The following is a 20,221-nucleotide window of genomic DNA, read 5'->3' on the forward strand; positions in this document are numbered from 1 at the left end:
TCCATGATTTTTATTTTTTTTAAATAAAAGATGTCGGAATCAGTCTAAATTAAGCAACAATATGTGGAATTCTGTTACAATTTGAATTCTTACAAATATTAGGGAAACAAATAGTGCCTCGTGAAATGGAAGAGAGCCAGGTGGACATTTTCCATGTTCATTAATGGACAAAGAACATTAACCAGAACCGATCGGACGGCATCCACAGATGAAATGGAAGCAGAGCTATGTGGTATTCTTCAAGGATGGAAGAGAACGGTTGCGGAACATATCATCTTAAAGGAGATATGGTGCTGTAACAAACAACTTTTTGACCTTCTTACAACTAACCCCCCCCCCCCCCCTCCCCATAATCCTCTGAAATACTTTAACTAGTTTTTTGGAACTTGCTGAACTCACAAAGAACTTTAGTACTAACTTTTAAGTGGTGTCATACCCCCAAACATCTGTACAAACTCCTCCCCCCCCCCCCCTCCCATGGGCTTTAATATATGGTTATGTTTTTCATCAAAAAAATAAATAAATTAGTGCCTCGTGACATTGTGTATTGTCATGAATTCAAAGGTCCTTATTCCACATAATAGAGTTCCTCGTGACGATTCAAAACCAAATAAATTAATTGACATTTAATATGATTACAAGAACACAAAATAAGCATTACTTATGTTTCAAGCATTATATAAACTGCCAAAAAAAAACCATTATTAATAACCAAACAAGGTTTCAAATAACCAAATAACACTTTAAATACTGGAACAACATTTATCTTAAATGACCAAACAACACCTTAAAATAACTAAACATATGCAGATATGCTTAAATAAGCCCTTCTTGTGTCTGCCTGTCTGGGTGATAGGGCGCAATCACCGTAGTTTTTCAGTCTTCTTTTTTAAGGGGGGGAGGAGGGGGAAGGTAATAGCCAGGAGACTCGAACTCGAGACCCCCTAGTGAGCATGGGCATGAAGTGCACCATAGCTCACCAATTGTGCTAGGCAGCTGTTGTTAGTTTGTCAGTCTTCTTTCTTCATAAGATTTTATATAACTTTTATGATTGCAAAAAATATATATATATATATGGAGGATGTTCAACAATACTTCCTTCAAGTCATGCAATAGAGTGGGGATAGGGAATAGAAGTAGACGAGATTTAAATGTGAGATATTATATAAACTTGTAGATTTTTGAAAAATTAATAAAATATTAAGGATGTAAAGAGTTTCTTTTGGATTGTTCTCTTGACCAATCATCTAGTTTTGCCACATGGATGAGTGATATGGCAAATATCTAGAAAATGGTATGGATCAACCATGTAACATTTCAGACTCAAATTCAACCATATATCTTTCCATTCATTGGGTATATTCCCTTATCTTTTGATTCACCTTTTTTTTTTATTGTATTTTAGAAAGTTTATTTTGCCATGTGGTCAACTCTGCTTGGGTTGAAACTTGACATATGAGCAAAGAATGTTGGGTTCTATCCGTCCACAAAATTCTAGCTACATTGGACATTTCATGTGGTAGAAATAGAGGTACTATGAAGGAAACCTCTCGTGACACGCTGCCCTGAAAAATTAATCTATTGAAAAGAAAGGGGGGGGGGGGGGGAATAAGAATATTGATCTAAAATTAAGGGAGGAATCCACATATCGTGATTTCAATGACATTAGTTCTTCTTAGTATAATAGGTATAGGAGAGGGTCTACATGTTACCCACATGTATTAGCATTTCCCACACCAAACCGATAGGCACAAGAGAGGGGAGTGCCTAATGATTCGTTTACAAGGAGATCACATAGTTAGGGAGGAGAGAGAGGACAGACTTATACATCATTTTTCAAAAGGTATAGTAATACTACATCATGGTTTGAGTCGTTTGACCCTCTCCAAGGCATGATTTGTAATGGAAAATTTGGATTTTGAAAAGCTTATATTTTGTAATATAATCAATTCCGATTGAATTGAAACTTGACATATGAACAAAAGACCTTAGTTTTTACATGACAACAAAATTTCATCTACATTAAACTTGTCTCATTGTAGAAATAGATATGACGTGGAGAACCTCTCCTACCAAACTACCTTGAAAAACTAATCTCATGAAAAAGTTTGGGGAAAATAATAAATTTAAGAATGATGATTTGAAACTCTTACCCAACAAAAAAAAAGGGTTTAAAAATTGGGAGAGAATTCTCATGGTTCTTGTACGAGAACCTGATCTGCACTCCTAGTTCTCCTAAATATGATATGATAGGAATGAACCGCATATATTGGCATCTTTCATGCCAAACCAATACATATATGGAAGAAAATACATATTCACATGGAGGTGAGAACAATGATCACCTTGCCTCCCTACACAGGCTGCCCATGTGCCTGGGTGTAGCATGCGCTCTGACACAGAGAACAACACCCCTATATATATATAAGAAGGGTCCACATAATAAAGGAGAGAGAGAGAGCATATACTACCCACAGTATGTAAATCATTTTCTATAAAAGTATAATAGAATATAATAAATATTACATCTTTGTTTGACCTTCTCCAGGGGTTTGACTTCAATAAGACTAGTTTTTTATGTTTTTTTGTGTGTGTGTGTGGGGGTAAACAACAGCAACAACAACACTAGTGTCTCTTTTAGGATAAAAAAGGGTTATTAATACTACTATATATCTTGGTTTGAGGGTTGTCATAGTTATAAAAAAACTATGCCATTGTCATTACGCGGGGTTTTGGAGAATTATTGAAACATGTCAATTCAACATTAGACAGTTAACAATTTGTATTAAATCAGAAAACGTGATTTAAATGTCTTAAATTCAAAAAAAAATAATATATATATATATATATATATAATAATAAGGGGATCCAAGCTGTAATCACAAATGGAGAGACTAGTAATAGGAGTGAATCGTGTGGGGCCCTTGATACCAATGGTTCAATTTGGAAGCGAGTTCCCACTTCTCAGACCAGAGCAGACCGTCCTTCCAGACGCCAGGCTGGTCCATGACAGTCATTGTCACTTCTTTTCATTGGATCCCTAGAGAGGCGAATAGGGTCACTCATTCTCTAACCAAGAAATTGCTATCTTTGGCAAGGAAGATAGTTTGACCTCCTTCCAATAGTTGGATCCTTGACATGTGTAATTAGGATCAACCGGTGCCTTTCTCTTCAATAAAATTTGCTCTTATCAAAAAAATAAAAATCTTGACTCTATTCCACTATCTTCCAAACTAACCAGGATATTCATTCTGAGGGCTTGGGCCGCGTTGGACTCTTTTTGGTCTTTTCACAGGTCCCACATCCAATGCCATGTGTCTATCACTCATCTGTCGTGTGTGTTGCCAGAGTGCTATCAGCTTATCCAGCATCACCGGCCCACGTGTACGAACACAATTACGTTTTTGTTTTTTTAAATCACCGAGGAATTCACGAGGAAGCCGCCATTCTACCGAGAGATGGGTCCCACAAAACTGAAACGCGGTGAGTGAGACCAGTCTACTTCACCGATCTACTTGCTGACTTGGTTACGAACTAAAACTGAAGCAAGAAAGGAATCATAAATCCACTATAACTAACTAATAAAACTACTCCAACTGTCACACCCTTAAATCCTCACGTGCAAAACGCGGCTCCTAATTTTTTTTTAATAAGCCTTTTTTTCAATCCAAAATTACGCTATACCTAACAGTGACACGTGGTAGAATTAATATTTATATTTCACTTAAAATACCTTTCTGGGCCTTTTGGCTAAGATCAAGTGTAGTACAGACTTGAAAAGTAAAGAATGATTAAATCAACTAATAATACAGTCTCTGTCTCTCTTTTAAAGAAAATATAAAAAGAGAGATTAATAGTCTAAATTGAATTGTAAAAATCATGGAGGATAATAAGCTAATTTGGAAAAATCAAACGTCGCCGGCGGTAAAGGTTCAGTTGAAGTGGGCAATTCGCCGGAGACATTGGTCGTCGTCGTCATCATCCAACTCTGTAATGCGTTGTCGTCTTCAAATTCCAGCATTTCCCATAAATCCCTATCCCTTTTACTCCCGCTTGTAGTTCCCGCCACCGGCTTCTGCTGTTCCTCCACTACTGACCTGGGTTCTTCCTGCTGATGCAGCGGCGATTGGTTTTGGGGTTCTGAGTTCTGATAATCAGAGAATGAGAAATTGAGCTTCGCACGGGCACCGCGGAACTTAATGGCGGCTTTATCGTAAGCCATGGCAGCTTCTTCCGCAGTATCGAAGGTTCCAAGCCAAACACGAACAGCGCGATGAGGGTCTCTAATCTCCGCCGCCCATTTGCCCCATGGCCTCTGTCGAACACCCCGATAGTTCTTCTTCGTATTCTTCTTGCGAGTCTTCTTCTGAGGTTGTGAAACTCCGAAGAGATTGCAACCTAAGCAGCCGTCTATCTTGCATAATCCACACTTATCAGATTCTGGGAGCGGCAGAGGTATACTCTGTTCTTGATCAAGTTCAAGGCTTGATTTAATGATGATAGGGGAAGAAGATGTAGTGGCGGATGAGTTGACCAATGGTGGAAGAAGGAATTGTTGAACAATGTCTTCGCCGTCACTGCAGGTTCCACCGGAGATGACGTGCTTGAGAGCGGAGACGATGATGGAGGATTCTAATTCGCTGGTGAAAGGCAATGAGAGAGAGAATTTAGGTCCGAATTCCTGTTTGACCTTTTTCGATGTTAGCTCCATTTCTTCAGTCATCAATTATTCTCTGTTCGTTAAATTGCAGGAGAAATTGGGAGAAAGAGAGAGAGAAGATGGAGTGTTGTTGTTGCGAAGAGTCGAAGGTGGACTGCACGGAGGGAAGAGTGGCGTCTAGGTTGGGCGTTTTATAGTTTGCTACGCGTATTGCAGGGATAGAGAGAGTACGGAATAGGTCTACGTGGCAGCCAGGTCAACACAGTTCAAACGCGGGGTTGGGGAAGTTATTTTGCGGTTTTCTGAATGATTCGTCTGGCACGTGAGAAATGAAACGTGGGGTCTGTATATGTAGTTTTAGTGCGATAGTGGGGTCCAGCGATCCAAAGGGAAAGTACGCTTGACTTCATCGCTTACGTCATGGACGAAGGCTCTCTTTCGGCGCATCGGGAATGGAAATGATTGTCATTCGCATGTGACTTTTTATATGGGGCTTCCGAGAAGCCAAAGAGAGCAAAAGGCCCCCCAAATTCCCAATCATATCCGAACGGGGGGATCCAATAAAAGGTCAAATTTGATGACACCTGGATATAAAAAATTCGGGCTATAAGAAATGGATAAAAAATATAAATAGGAAAAATAACGCTAACCGCTCACTGAGGTTCTTCAAAATTTAGAAGTACGACCATACGAAATCACTACTCAACCCCTAACGAATTAAAAAAGTGGGTAAATTATATGTCACCTCTGGTTTTTGAATATACTCAACTCACTCTTGTATTAGATCCTAATATGATAAATTAGTCCATATCGATAGTTTTATGCTGTTAAATGATGATGTCATTCAATTGAATAAATTTAAAATTTTAAACTACACTTGACTAATGTAGAGTTATTTTTTTACCCTTGGATTTAAAAACCCCAATTTTTTTTTTAATATATAAAGATGAGGGATCCACATCCTCTACTTCCAAAGATTGTACTTCCATCCTACTTCCATGAGGTCCCACTATGCCACCCAGCCTGACATGCATCTAATGGTTGAGATTAAAAAATTTCAAAATTTTTTGAAAACCTCATGACATCCTCTTTGAACCACTTTAGACCCCAAAACAAACCCACCCACCAGTTCGATTAATCAACCCAAACCCATTTCACTCAAACTAAACCCAAACTTCTCATCTACCTAAGGGTTTCATATCGTTTAGAAAATTCCCAAATCCAAAACCATCGTTCCCTTCTTCTCTACTTCCAATCTTTATTTCCAACAGAACTGCCGACGATACACCGGCTCAGAGGGCAGAGAGGTTCGATGTTCAGAGGGGTTCGATGTAAGAGAGAGAGAGAGAGTAAATGGGGAGTAATACCTGAATCTGTTTTGTGATTCAATCTGAGCTGTTACGTCTCAAATTCCATGATCAATTGCTCCTAAAAAACCAAAATTAGTTTTTAATTGTCACCAATAGCGTATAACTCACCAAATGTTGAACCCCATGCTTATATGCAGAATTGCAGAAATGAGGGACATTAATGAGGAGATCCATTTGTAAGTTGTTCTTGCACTTTCCTCACTGATGCCAATAGAAAAGCAAAGAGATTTACACAGAAAACAGATCTGCCATAGAAAACAGATCTGCCATTTTCCATTCCTGTTAAAACTTTAATCTACAAAATCCACTTTCTCAATGGAAATTTTCGGCACCAAAACTGGTTCTCTGTATATGAAAGCAGAGGAGGAAAGAAATAAAAAGAAAAGATGAAAAGGGGATCGTTAATCTTCTTGGAGGCACCTTAGATCTTATATACTGTCTCACTGCTCCATTTCTTCCACAACCCCCCTTTTTCCTCTCCCTCTCTAATGGTTTCTGCAACTAAGAACCTTCAACCACAAACCCACAAACTTCACTTCAAAACCCATAAAAGCTTAATTTCTTCAAACCCTTTAACTATTTCGTTCCCACGATAGAAACCCAGAAGTTTTATTTTCAATCTAAGGGGTCTTCTTCTTTTTCTTCCAACTTTTAATGAGCTGGGTCCCCTCAATTCAACCTCAAAACTCTAAGTTTAAGCTTCTGGGTATACACCCAACATCTGAGCCGGTGTATCGTCGTCGGCAGTTCTGGTGGAAGTAGAGAAGAAGAAAGAAGGGAAGGTCTGTTCGATGGAGAGGTTGGGACGTTGGGTTCTCAGATGTGTTGATGGGTTTGGGTTGGGTGAGTTTGAACCGGTGGGTGGGTTTGTTTTGGGGTCTAAAGTGATTCAAACAGGATGTCACGAGGGTTTCAAAAAATTTTGAATTTTTTTAATCTCAACCGTTAGATGTATGTCAAACCTAAGTGGCACATTGGGAGCTCATAGAAGTAGGATAGAAGTACAACCTTTGAAGTAGAGGATGTGGATCCAAGGATGAGGGGAATCATAGGGGAATATTCCCTCTTCCCTAAATCAACGGAAAGACAAATCAAAAAACAGTAAAACCCTTAGGGTTTTGCCTCAAGGGAAAGCCACGAATGGCGGCCAAAACACTGTGACGGCAGCCCAATAATCCCGGCAAAGGGTGGTGATAGGTTGGCGATCAGCCATAATGCGTCAGACTCTGTCAATCTCCGACGATCCTTGCACTGCACAACCAAAACCGCCTCTGATTTGTTTTTATTTATTTCAGCGACAGTAAGTGACAAACCATCATTCACTATGTTTTATGTTGTTAAAGCGGAATTACAAATTCACTAAATAACCCATCGTTCTCTCTGTTTTAAATCTATTCCAATTCCTAATTTTTAGGAAAATTTAATGAACAGTACAAAATTCATCAAATTCCAGATCAAAGAATCTAAGAAATCCATCAGAGGCCAATCAGTTCAATCGAATCTCAGAGATTTCTCACAAGATCATCAATTATTACTTATCTCAAACTCTCAATACAAGCAATAAATTAAGAACTTACCTTAAAAAGGCTTAAAGTTAAAACCCTAGCAAATTTGAAAGTTTCAATATAAATCATTTTTTTATTTTCAATTATTTTGCTCGTATAAGCATTTGCAGAGGACCCACTCGATACAAGTTTGAAGGCGATCCAACAAGAATATTTCATGTGGTTTCAAATCTCCTTCACACCACGATGCTCTGTTTTTTTAGTTATTTTTCAGCAGGAGAGGTGCTCTGCCTGCCCAAAAAGAATGCTAGTTAAAAGTCCTAAGCAATGTAATACTATTAATAAGTTAGGGTTTAAACACTTTTAGGGTTTTAGATTTTTAATTTCCCATTCAATTTGTTTTAAAATCGTTGGGAGACCCAGACCAATAGTATATCACTAGGATTAAATTCGTCCGAATAAACTATTGGGTGGTTTGGTTTCGGTTTTCGGTTCTCGATTTTGATCCTAAATTGATACCCTTACTTGTTGATGCTTTTGTGGACACTTACACTGGCCTCAGTGATGGCACAAGTCACACTACCTTCGAGGGAATTTTTTCTCAAAAGAAAAAAAAAAACCTAATTACGTGTCCCTACACTCATATACAAGAACACACAAAAGAATTACCATCCGTTAAAATAAAAAATCTCATTTATGTTAATGTTTTTGCATGTGCTCTCATTGGTCACATGCCGAGGCAAAGATGTCTTTCCCAAAAAAAAAAAAAAAAGGATGCGTTCATTGTCCGACCATGTTTCTGTATGCTAACATTTTCTTATGTCCATCTCTTCTCCCACAATAAGGAATAAAGATGACTTTTCTTAAGGTGAGGAGAGAGAGAGCGATATATATAGACAGGAACAGATGATGATACTGATAAAGACAGGAAAGCTGACTCCATCGCTTACATAGTTACATGTGGAGCAAAGACTATAAATAGAACGAACGTCCACTTTTTGGTCCTTTCCTACCAAGATCCAGCTGGACCAGCTTGCTTTCCAATTCTGTTCTTCTTCCGGTACGAAACCCTTTGACTAGTTTGTCTACCTAACTAGTTGCCACCTCGTTAATTAAACGAAGTAGGTCGATGGTCTGTTCAACCCATACTAATGTTAAACTATTTTAGAAAATTGAAAATTCCGTGTGAAATTTGCTCAACGCCCAAACAAGACTTTATCTTTAATCTGTGATATGAAAAAGTAAGGGTATCAATCCGGAACCGAAATCGTATACTGAAATTAAAACCGCCCACGTAAAACCATATCAAATCGCACTATTGCAAAAACGGAATGACACGGTATGGTACGGTATGGTCAAATGGTATTGACCATGGTATAGTAATGGTTTTTACGTTCATAGCATCGATATGTACCAAAATAGTACCGTTTTATCGAATTTGTACCATAACTGTAACATTTTATCGAATTTGTACCATAATCGTACCATTTTGGGGTATAAACATGTAAAAATGAAAAATAAAAGAGTATACACCATATGGTGATACATTAATACTAATGCTAATATGGCATTCTTTGATTTACTAAAAAAATATGGCATTATTTGTTTTAAAGATCCCATATTTAGACCTTTTTTAATACCATTTTCGTGAAAATCGATTTCATACTGTTTTGTATACCATTTATATACCGTACAAACCGTACCATAGTGGTACGATAACGGTATTGAAAATAGGATTCCTAAACGGTACGGTATGATAACGGTATTAGGTACCTATTTTTTGTACCATACCGAAACCGTACCGATTGACACCCTTATGAAAAAGTAGTATAAGTTAGATTCGGAACCGGGGAGCCCAGTGCCAAGGGTGCTGCCAGGGGGCATTCAGCGGTTGAGCTGTGCCGTACACATCTCGGTGCACGACCTAGGGATGTGTGTGGCACAGCCCAACGGCTGGCAGCATCCTGGGTGTGCTTGGCTCCCTAGAGACGAGCTAAATTCCACCAAGATTAGCCTATAGCAATGGGAGTTTTGGAATTTGGAGTAGGCTACAAAAAATGAGTATGGATTCCCTCCCCCATGTAAGGAGAGGAGTTACCCTCCTCATTATCTCTTTAAGTGACATGTGTCTAATAATTCATCGGTAATTTTTTCCTCCAAAGTGTCATTTTTTAGGGGGAAAAAAAAACCTCTGCCTGATAGTGTGCCCCGTGCCCAAACAAAGGAGGCAAAATGACCTCTCCACCCCAAGAAAGACAGAAATGCTGCCCAGACAAATGCTTCCACATGTTCCCATTTAAGGGTGTCAAAATTGAACCGAAATCGAATATTTGAATAGAAACCGATCGTTTACGATCGAATCCGGTTTTGGTTTTATATGTTCTCTTTCCGGTTTGGTTTGATTTGCATCGCAAAATCGAACAGAAACCAGTACCTCTTACCCGAATGCGAGCCCATGCATTAATTGGATTAATTAATAAAATAATAATTAATTTAAGTGGAAATATCATCCCCCTCCCCTCTAAGTATCCATAATATCAAACCCCACCCCCAAGTTTTGAATAATGATAATGCCTTCCCCTACTTTTGAAAGATTCTATGTGGCTAACGGGGTTAAAACAACAGTTCAAAAGATGATATTACCCTTTAATTGGAGTTAAAAAAAGACTTCTGGAGTGGGACCCACCCCTTCTTCTTCTTCTTCTGCTTCTCCTCCTCCTCTCTCTCAACCGACCGAGACTCCCATGACCGTGAATTGAAGACCTTTGCTTAGTTTGTTCAAAGGTTAATGGCAAAATAGGAAAAAGCACAACAAAGAAAAGGAAAGGAGATAGAATCTTTCAAAAGTAGGGGATCCTGTCCAGCACTTTGCCCGGGCTGCATGTGCAGCGCCGGACTGAGTGAGGCTACTCCCAGACACGCTGCCACCACCATTTTGCGCCACATTGCCTCCATCTCTGCCCACCACACCGCCATCTATCCTGAAGTAGTAACTGGATTCCCTCTAAATCTTACTCTCGCTTGACTCCACAACTTGCTCGACATTGCTGTTCTTGCTATCACTCTCATTGTTACCATCGATCTTGACGACGAACTCTCCCCGGTGGCCATGGTCGGCGAATTTGGTGATTTGATGTTGGGTAATTGTATTACAATTCCTTACAAATAATTGAAACAACACGAATTGCAATACAATAGATTAAGCAGTAGAAACTAGGCTTGACCTTTGGCTAAAACAAGAAGACCAAAGCTTGGATTTGATGTAGAACCACACCCGCAACAACTTGAACAAGCTTGAGGTTGAGTCACACTTGTGGTGATGCCTTTAAGGTAATTGATGCCTCCTACTGCCAAGGAATGTTCTGCACCACTACCCCAAGATAAAACAACCTCCAACTATAAGATGAAGTAGTCCTTCTAGTCCCTTGAAGGAGCCAAGAGCTTCAACACAACAACCTTCTAACACACTTAGAAGAAAAGAGAGACAAAGAGAATAATACTCTTAGTGATTGCTAAGTATGGGCATGAACATGTATCCAAAGATATATCTTACAATGCAATTGGTTGGGTTTATATAGGCCCAAGACCAATCATTGCACTCCCTTTGGAATTCCCAAGAATAACCATCCACTTATGATCAAATTGAAGAATAAGATTTATGGACATGAATTGGAGGTTAATTCCAAATTCATGGTCATTCTCCACTAAGGGTCATGAATGACCTTAAAATTCATTCATTCTCCACTAAGACCATAAAGGCCTTAAAATCCCATAAATGGTCATTCTTCACTAAGGACCATAAAAACCTTAATACCCCATAAAGGGAGAGACATCACCTATGGCCATGAATTGAGAAATTAATCTCATTCAATAGCCTTGACCCACATTCCCACTCATGATAGTGATCATGAATAGACTTTAGGGTACCCATAGAATGTTACAACCTTTGGAATTACTTCTTTCATCACATGGGTCCCACACCATAACAAAACAATCAAAATATTTTGAAACTTAAAATAAAATAAAATATATATTAAATATATTTTAAATCTAACATTTGATCTTCGTGATCAGGAATTGAAAGGATTGGTTGCTTTTCATAAGGCAATTCAGGCCCTATTCCTCCCGGGGACATTTTCCGGTACAAGCTGTGTGACTTGAATGACCATCTCAGTGAATCCATGAATGGAGCTTCAGGTTCAAATAAAAGAAGACTGATTTTAAATTTAAAAAAAAAAAAACTGATCGTTCCCTGCCACTTAGAAGTCAGAACCAACGACGACGTTGTCAAGATTTTCTTCGATGGATTTTTAATTCTTTAATCCAGGGTTTCTGAAAGTAAATGGACGTGTGTCATCAATCAGTAATTAAAGAAGCTTAAAACCCGCAGACAGAACGAGAAAAAAATGTAGGACCGCCCAGGGCACTGCCAGTTGTTGGGTTGTGCCGCACACATCCCTAGGCATGCATCGAGATGTGCGCAACACAGCTCAACCGTTGGATGCCCCGTGGCAGCACCATGGGCGCACGCCTCCCTGGAGACGAGCTAACAACGAGCGAGAGTGGACATTGTTTTATGCTTTCAGACCTCCAAGAGAGACGCTCTCCCATCGAATTTTATCCTTCAACTCATTAACTTCTCCCTGCGATCTTTCTTGGTAAAGGAAGCTATTGCATCGTTTACAGAGCCATCATCGACGGTGAAAACATCATCGCCGTTGTTAAAAAGACAACCACCACTGCAACAGATTCGATGGTTCTAGATGATAACGCTAACAACAACCCAGTAAAAACATTAAGGGGTGGGGCATGCGAGGAAGAAGATGAAAGAAACGCAAAAGGGGTTTTTTGGGGGAAGAAGACGCAAAAGGCATTTTGAGTTAAAAATGGCAAAATTGGAATAAAAATACATTAAGGGTATTATGGGGTTTTAAAAATTTTGAAAATCTCCATGTCATCACTTAATGGCGCTTTTTAACAATTAGGGTACGGTTGATAGAATCTTTCAAAAGTAGGGGAGGGCATTATCATTATTCAAAACTTGGGGATGGGGTTTGATATTATGAATACATAGAGGGGAGGGGGATGATATTTCCCCTTAATTTAATAAGCAATGATTATTGCATTATAGTTGAAACATAAAATAAGTAAAATATCTTGAGTTAACTATATATTATATTTGTTCAAATACGAATTGAAAATGTTGGATGATGTTAAAATGGATTAACAAAACCTACTTGCTAATAGAAGAAATAGTTTGTTTATCATATGAGAGTGGAGAAGAAAAAAAATGGAAAAACAAAGAAGTGGAAAGGAAAAGGACTGGTGAAGATGGGAAGTTTTCTTTTCAATCACATAGACATGGAAATATGATGAGAGAGGTAGACGAGAAGAGAATGGGGAAACACAGGAATATACCAGCTTTGAAAACCGAGGTGGTCTTCGTCACTGTTTCACAAAAACAGACACTACACAAACCACATGTAAACTGGTAAAATCGAACCGTATGTAAAACAATTCTGATTTTGACTAATTCCTATCCAGTTCGGTTTTGATTTCACCTTATCAAAATGTAAACCTGTAAGTACCGTGGTCCTCACCGTTGACGAGGGTTTTCCACAACCTCTTTGGCGACATATGATAGTATGGATAATATTGCCAATGTACGAGAATGACATCAGGGGATTTGGGGTCATACATTAAAATGTATTAAAAGAAGTGTGAAGTCGCCACCTAGGGTTAGGGCCTAGGACCCATTAAGTGTAGCCTTGTCCGTTGTGAACGGAATCGGGCTACGTGACTCCATATAGTCTGACCAGAGACTCAGATAAGGGGTCAGGTTACAAGTGTGGGAAGGTGTTAGGCACCCACCTTGCCCGGCCGAAGCCGGTCTCTCCGTTATAGATGCTACCAAATGACAAATATTCACTCCCCTTTTATTACGACGGGACTACATTATATATATGTTAAATGATATGTGCATTGAAACGACCAAATAATGAAAAACTACCTTGAATCGATAAAAATGCAATAATTATACCTGTGTGAATATGTTCCCTTGGCTCAGGGGAGATGGACGAATGGGCTGACGCCGATTTCCTTGGGCAGAATAACGGCTCTCTTTGGTGGTTTTTACTACTGACAAACAGACAGAATAACTGTGATACAGGGGATTTTACTCATAACCCATGCACGGCCAAAGTAACGAAACTGAATAAGGGAAGGGGGTGAGTAATCGAAGGATCTACCCACGCATGGAAACCTCACTTGAACATGCACTTACGGTGAGAAAACAGCGGAAAAGGAGGCAATAGGGGATGAAAACCAACTCTGGAGGGTCTCCTTACCCGAGAGAACTGCCTCTAGAGGGTAGGGGGACCCTCCTATTTATAGGGGAGGGCTGCCCCACCCTTGGGCCAGAAAAGCCCTCCACGGCGCCATAGGCGACGTCAGCCTACTGACGTCGAAAGTCCTCCTGGCGGCGTGAAAAAGTACACCTTAGTTGTGGGACCCCTCCACAATGCCGTGGGACACTATCCACGGCACCGTGGATAGTGTGGTCCCCCTCATTTCAAGTTTTGGGCCCAAATGGGCCAATTTTGGGTTCTAGGAGGTGTCTGGGCTTATGGGCTAGGTAATTTGGGGTCCACAAAGGGGAAAACTCATCGCCCATTATCCGTGTCCCGTTGTCATCCTTGCCAAAGGTGGTGACAAAAATTAGTGTCTACAAAACCGCACCGCAACTGAACCAAATAACCAGAACTGCACCTGGATGACACCCTTATTCCCATTGAACCCACTAGTGTAGGGGTCATACTCCCGGATAGAGAATGTCTATCCCTTCTTTTAATATCACAAGTGGTAGGACCTACATCATCTACCATTGGCGTATAGAATACTCCATAGCAGTGATTACGATATCGGTCTCCATGGACACCGATCCGATATCAGTGCGGATCGGTCAATTTTAGCCTTAATTTTCATTAAAAATCAAGTTTTTCTTCCAATTTTACCCTTGATCTAATATCCGATCTAGAATCGGCTAGGTATTGACATCAACATCGATACAATCTGGCCAATCCGATACCTCATTCCATGCTCTAGAGTCCAAACCCTTCTTGTTGCTGATCTCAATCTTGGAAGTAGGTTTCTCCTTTTCCTTTCTTGATTGCCTCGTTCGGTTGCTTTGCTTTTTCATTCCTGATTCCTTCATTGAGGAGTGAAGTGTGATGACTAAAGAGTGCGATTCGGACTTGGCTCTCCTCCGACCGTGGCATGAGCTGGAGAATCCAACCCAACAGCTGGAGAATCCAACCCAACAAAAACAGGGGGGATTTGGTCATTTCATAGGGGAGGCATCATTTCATAGGGCTAGGGGGCCTTCCCTATGAAATGACCAAAACCCTCCTATTTTTGTTGGGTTGTATCCTCCAACTCACACCACGGCTGGAGGAGAACCCAATATGTGCGATTTAGGGTTTAATTGGGAAATTCAAGCTCTAATTAATTTTTACAATTTGAAATTACCGAAGAAAAGAAAAGAAAAGGGAAACGTATAATTAAATAGTGGGGGAGAAAGCTCTACTGATTGACCAGTTCCGTAAGCCTTAGCTGTAGCCATGGCTTCTTCGTCAACGATGACCAGGACTCTGAGGGACTAGTTGGGCTCAGCAGAGAAGCAAACGCTTCATGAAAGCTAGACATGGAAAAGGAAAAAGACACGGTGGTGCAGCATGAGAAAGTTGGATAAGGAAAGCGGAATGGATTCAAGTGGAAGAAGATGTGGGTCTTACTATTTATGGCATTTAAAAAATAAAAATTCTTTATGAGAGAGAGCGTACAGTGTATCGCCACCCACGTCCAGACACAAAGGGGAGCAAAATGCCTCCATAATGCCAAAACGTACGTTCTCATTGGCCTTGTGCATGCACCGCTTCTCATAGAGAACGCCGACCAACCCTTAAAAAACACAAAGGTGATTTGAAAATGAAAGTTTCTTGTTAACAATCAAACACATGTTGCTTAAAGAGGTAAAGGAAAAGGTAACTCCTCTCCCTACATGGGGAGAGGATCTGGACTCCCCAAAACAAGCTCGGTTTAAAGATTCAAAACCATGGATTGAGGTATCAGTGTTGGATTGGTCGGATCATATCAGTATTGGTCAAGGCCGATCCAATACCGGACTGATCATGAATCAAAAATTGGTATCGAATCAGGGGTAGAATTGTCAAAAACTCAAATTTTAATGAAAAGTAAAGATAAAATTGTCCGATCCAGGCTGATACCAGCTAATCCAGATCGATATCAGATTGGTATCGATATATCGATATCTCAATCCTTGCTCAGTACCAGGGTTTCTTATATTTAGTTTCTTTAAAAAATGCAGGTCTTGAGGCAAAGCCCCTGCTTTTATGAATTTATCTAAAGTCACTTGGTGCATCATCAGAACACCAAGATTAGCTGATAAGGGCGTTCATAAATTTATGAGCAAATTACATGCACCCCTGGTGTTTGTAACAATAATAGAACACCCCCTAGTTTCATATTTTTCGTATAAATCCCTGATGGCTCATGGTGTTAGTGACTTGTTAGTTTTCAAGTAAAAATATCATTTTACCCTTATAGTTTAGTGACTTATTTTAAGTCCCACTTTACCCTTTATTCCCATTCTTCTCCTCCAAACGTGAAAACACCTTCAACGAGTTAGGGTTTTGTTATAAAGCAGTTCCTGTAAAGGAGAAGTGATCCTGTGTGTCATCGTGTATAGTATGCTATGTATTCTAGTTAATTACACATCACGTCATTGTCTATCTAAAGCTCTAGCAGCTTCTGTTACTTGTATTATAAATACACCTAAAGTCAATAAAGTGATTTGGAAGTTTAGAATTTCTTCATGGTATACAGAGCTTCTTTTTACTCTTACGAGTTTCTTTCCTTGTGCTTTAATGGCTTCCGATCTCACTGTTCGCCTTCTACTACCGCCTCTGCCTCCTCATCTTCTTCTTTGATTTCTCTGAATATCCACCCTTCCCTACCACTTAAACTCTCCTCCACGAACTTCCTTCTGTGGCGAGCTCAGTTCTTGCCTTTGCTACGAGACCATGACTTACTTGGCTACGTCGATGGGAGTTTTCCCCAACCTTCGGATCCTGCTCTCTCTGCTTTGTGGGAGCGTCAAGATCAGTTGATCCTCAACTGGTTAATTTCCTCTCTTTCTGAGGAAACTTTGCCGCATGTGATCTGCGCCAGGACATCTCTCGATGCCTGGATTACTTTGAATCGCGTCTTTACCCCAAGTTCTCGATCTAGGGTTATGGATCTTAAAGATCGACTTCTTTGTGTGCAGAAAGGATCTTCGTCTGTTGTTGAGTTCTTGCTTGCTGTGCGATCGATGGCTAATGCTCTCACTGCCATTGACAATCCCGTTCCTGATGAGGATCTTTCTTGGCTATTCTTCGTGGCCTTGGTGATGACTACCAGGACTTTGCGACATCGATTCGCATCTGAGCTGAGCCGATCTCCTTTTCTGGATCATTCTGGTTTGCTGTTAAGTCAAGAATTGTATCTGTCGTCATCTTCCACTGCTACTGTGAGTGGAATCTTGACGGCCAATGTCTCTGCTACTTGAGGCTCTGATCGATCTCGCTCTTCCTGTTCACGGAATGGCAACTATCGGCGATCTTTAAACTGGAATCATGAAGATATCAGTATTTTGATCGTAGGTATTCATAGAATTCTGATCGTCGCTACTCTCAGAATCCTGATCATTCTTCTGGTTCTGGGTATCGTAGTGGTGGTGGCTCCTCTAGTTCTGGCTTCCGTGGTGGTGGTGGAAATTCTGGCTATTCTAGTCAACCGTCTTCTCCCCCTGGTCAGCCGAATGCTTCTCCATCCTTCATGAACTCACCACGTGATTCTTGTCAAATTTATCGTCTGAAGGGGCGCATTGCATCTCAGTGCCCTCAGCGTTTCAATCTCACCTTCTTGGCTAATTCCTTTTGTGCTTCTGCTATTTCTTCTTTCTTTTCTCGCCCTGGCCGATAGATTATTGATAGTTGTTCTAATAACCACATCATAGTAGATTTATCAAATCTTGCCCTGTGTGAGCCATACTCTGGCTCAGAACATGTGGTTGTAGGTAATGGTAGTTCCTTACACATTTCCTCTGTTGGTTCTGCTACTTTGCTCTCCGCTGGTCATCAATTTCTTTTATCTACTATTTTGTGTGTTCTTGCCATTCATTGCAACCTTTTGTCCATCTCACATTTTGCATCTGATAATAATGTCTAGTTTGATTTTTGTTCTTCTTCCTTTTCGATCAAGGACACTCGGACGTACCAGATCCTATGTCAAGGCCAGAGTGAGAATGGCCTGTATCTTCTTCCTCTTACTACGTCTTGTTCGACCGCATACACTACTGCTACTCCATCAATAACAGATTGGCATCGCCGCCTCGGTCACCCATCTTTGTCTCGGGTTCGTAGTGTACTCTCCACCATACCGGCTGTCATTGTTCACATAGTCATAGATTGCCATTTGTTGCATCTTCTTCTGTTAGTACAGCTCCTCTAGGACTCATTCACAGTGACCTTTGGGGTCCAGCACCTGTTTCATCCTTTGATGGCTTTCGTTATTACTTAGTTTTCATTGATGATTTTAGTAAGTACTGTTGGTTGTATCCACTTAAAAATAAATTGGATGTTCTTACTGTATTCATTCGTTTCAAATCATTAGTTGAGAACTACTTTGGTTGCTCTAACAAATCCTTTCAGTTAGATGGGGGTGTGGAGTTTCTCAAACTCAAACAATTATTGGCTACCAGCAGCATCTCTCATCATTTTTCATGCCCTCATACTCAGGAGCAAAATGGGGTGGCAGAGAGAAAGCACTGCCATATAGTCGAATCTGGCCTTGCTCTTCTTTTTCAAGCAAACTTACCTGATTTGTTTTGGTCTGCAGCCTTCCAAATTGCAATCTATCTAATAAATCGGATTCCTCTGTCTCTTCTGGGTAACATCTCCCCATTCCAAGCTCTCTTCCATTTTGTTCCAGACTATGCCATGCTACATGTGTTCGGTTGCTTGTGCCATCCATGGCTTAGGCCTTATGCCAAGCACAAGCTTCAGCCTAGGTCCTGGCCTTGTGTCTTCCTGGGGGTACTCCCTTACTCATAAGAGCTATCACTGTTATGATCCTTCCACAAGGCAGATCTACATCTCCAGGCATGTGATTTTTGATGAAAATACATTCCCTTACTCATCGCTGCACTCCTCTAGTTCTCCATCTCATCCATTTTCTTCTTGGTTTCCTTCTTCTGTTCCTTCTTTACTTCCTTGTTCTTCTTCTATTCCTCCTGCATCTCCCAGGTCTAGTCATACTCCACCTGTGTTAGTTGTGCCTTTCCTTGTCGGTGGGATACATGCTGCTGCAAGCAGCCCACGTGGCCACGATATTGGTTCAGATATGCTTGCTTCTCGAAGCCCCCATGGGCCTACTGCTGTCGATAATGCCCCACATGGGCACGCTGATGTTGCCACTGCCCCACATAGGCCTACTTACTTCGGTGATGCCCCATATGGGCCTGCTTATGTTGATAATGCCCCATATGGGCCTACATCTCTTGATAGGCCTGATCCTCATGGCATGACTGTTAGTGTCCCCAATGGGCTTGCCCATATGATTACCAGATCACAAACTGGGTCCCTTAAGCCCAAGCCTGCGAGACTCAATCTCCATGCTACCACGCCAACCGATTCCATTGTTTTGACATGTTACTCTCAGGCTGCGCGTTTATTGCATTGGCGTGTGGCTATGCAGGATGAATTTAATGCCTTAATTAAACATGGCACCTGGGTGCTTGTACCCGCTACTATAGCTAAGAATATAATGGGTTGCAAATGGGTCTTTCGGGTCAAACGTAATCCTGATGGGTCGATTAATCGATATAAGGCTCGTCTGATCGCAAAGGGGTTTCATCAACGTCCGGGATTTGATTTTGAGGAAACCTACAGTCCGGTGGTAAAGCCCACGATGATATGGATTGTCTTGTCCCTTGCCATTTCTTTAGATTGGCCGATTCGGCAATTGGATGTCACAAACGCCTTTTTACATGGCGACTTGAATGAGACTGTGTTTATGTCTCAACCACCAGACATTCTATTCGGATTATGTTTGCCACTTATGGAAATCCCTTTATGGTCTCAAACAGGCCCCACGAGCATGGTACACAAAGTTGAGCTCGTTCATTGTCTCTCATGGATTTGTGGATTCTCGTATGGATACTTCCCTATTTGTTTATCGCTCCCACAATGTCGTGCTATATTTTTTCATTTACGTGGATGATATACTCACCCGGTGTTTCATTCCGGCACTAAACATATAGAGATCGACTTTCATTTTATGCGGGATCTTGTGGCTTCAAAGCGGTTACAGGTTTGCTACGTCTCCACTATTGATCAAACAGCTGATATACTCACCAAGGGTTTGAGTCGTACGAGATTTTTGTTTCTTCAAGCCAAGCTTGCCGTCTTTGACCCGCTGCGCTTGAGGGGGCGTGTAAAGGAGAAGTGATCTTGTGTGTCATCATGTAGAGTGTGCTATGTATTCTAGTTAGTTACACATAATGTCATTGTCTATCTAAAGCTCTAGTAGCTTCTATTCCTTGTATTATAAATACACCTAAAGTC

General features: G+C 40.6%; 1 protein-coding gene across 1 annotated transcript; it reads right to left on the bottom strand.

Annotated features, from left to right (window-relative positions):
- Positions 1 to 3,877: 3,877 nt before the first annotated feature.
- On the bottom strand, positions 3,878 to 4,723 carry LOC122659045 (ethylene-responsive transcription factor ERF109). The gene has a single exon (XM_043854203.1). It carries the CDS (start codon positions 4,721 to 4,723, stop codon positions 3,878 to 3,880), a length of 846 nt encoding a protein of 281 aa, XP_043710138.1.
- Positions 4,724 to 20,221: the final 15,498 nt, after the last annotated feature.

The sequence above is a fragment of the Telopea speciosissima genome, chromosome 4 (assembly GCF_018873765.1).
Source record: "Telopea speciosissima isolate NSW1024214 ecotype Mountain lineage chromosome 4, Tspe_v1, whole genome shotgun sequence".
Taxonomy (NCBI): domain Eukaryota; kingdom Viridiplantae; phylum Streptophyta; class Magnoliopsida; order Proteales; family Proteaceae; genus Telopea; species Telopea speciosissima.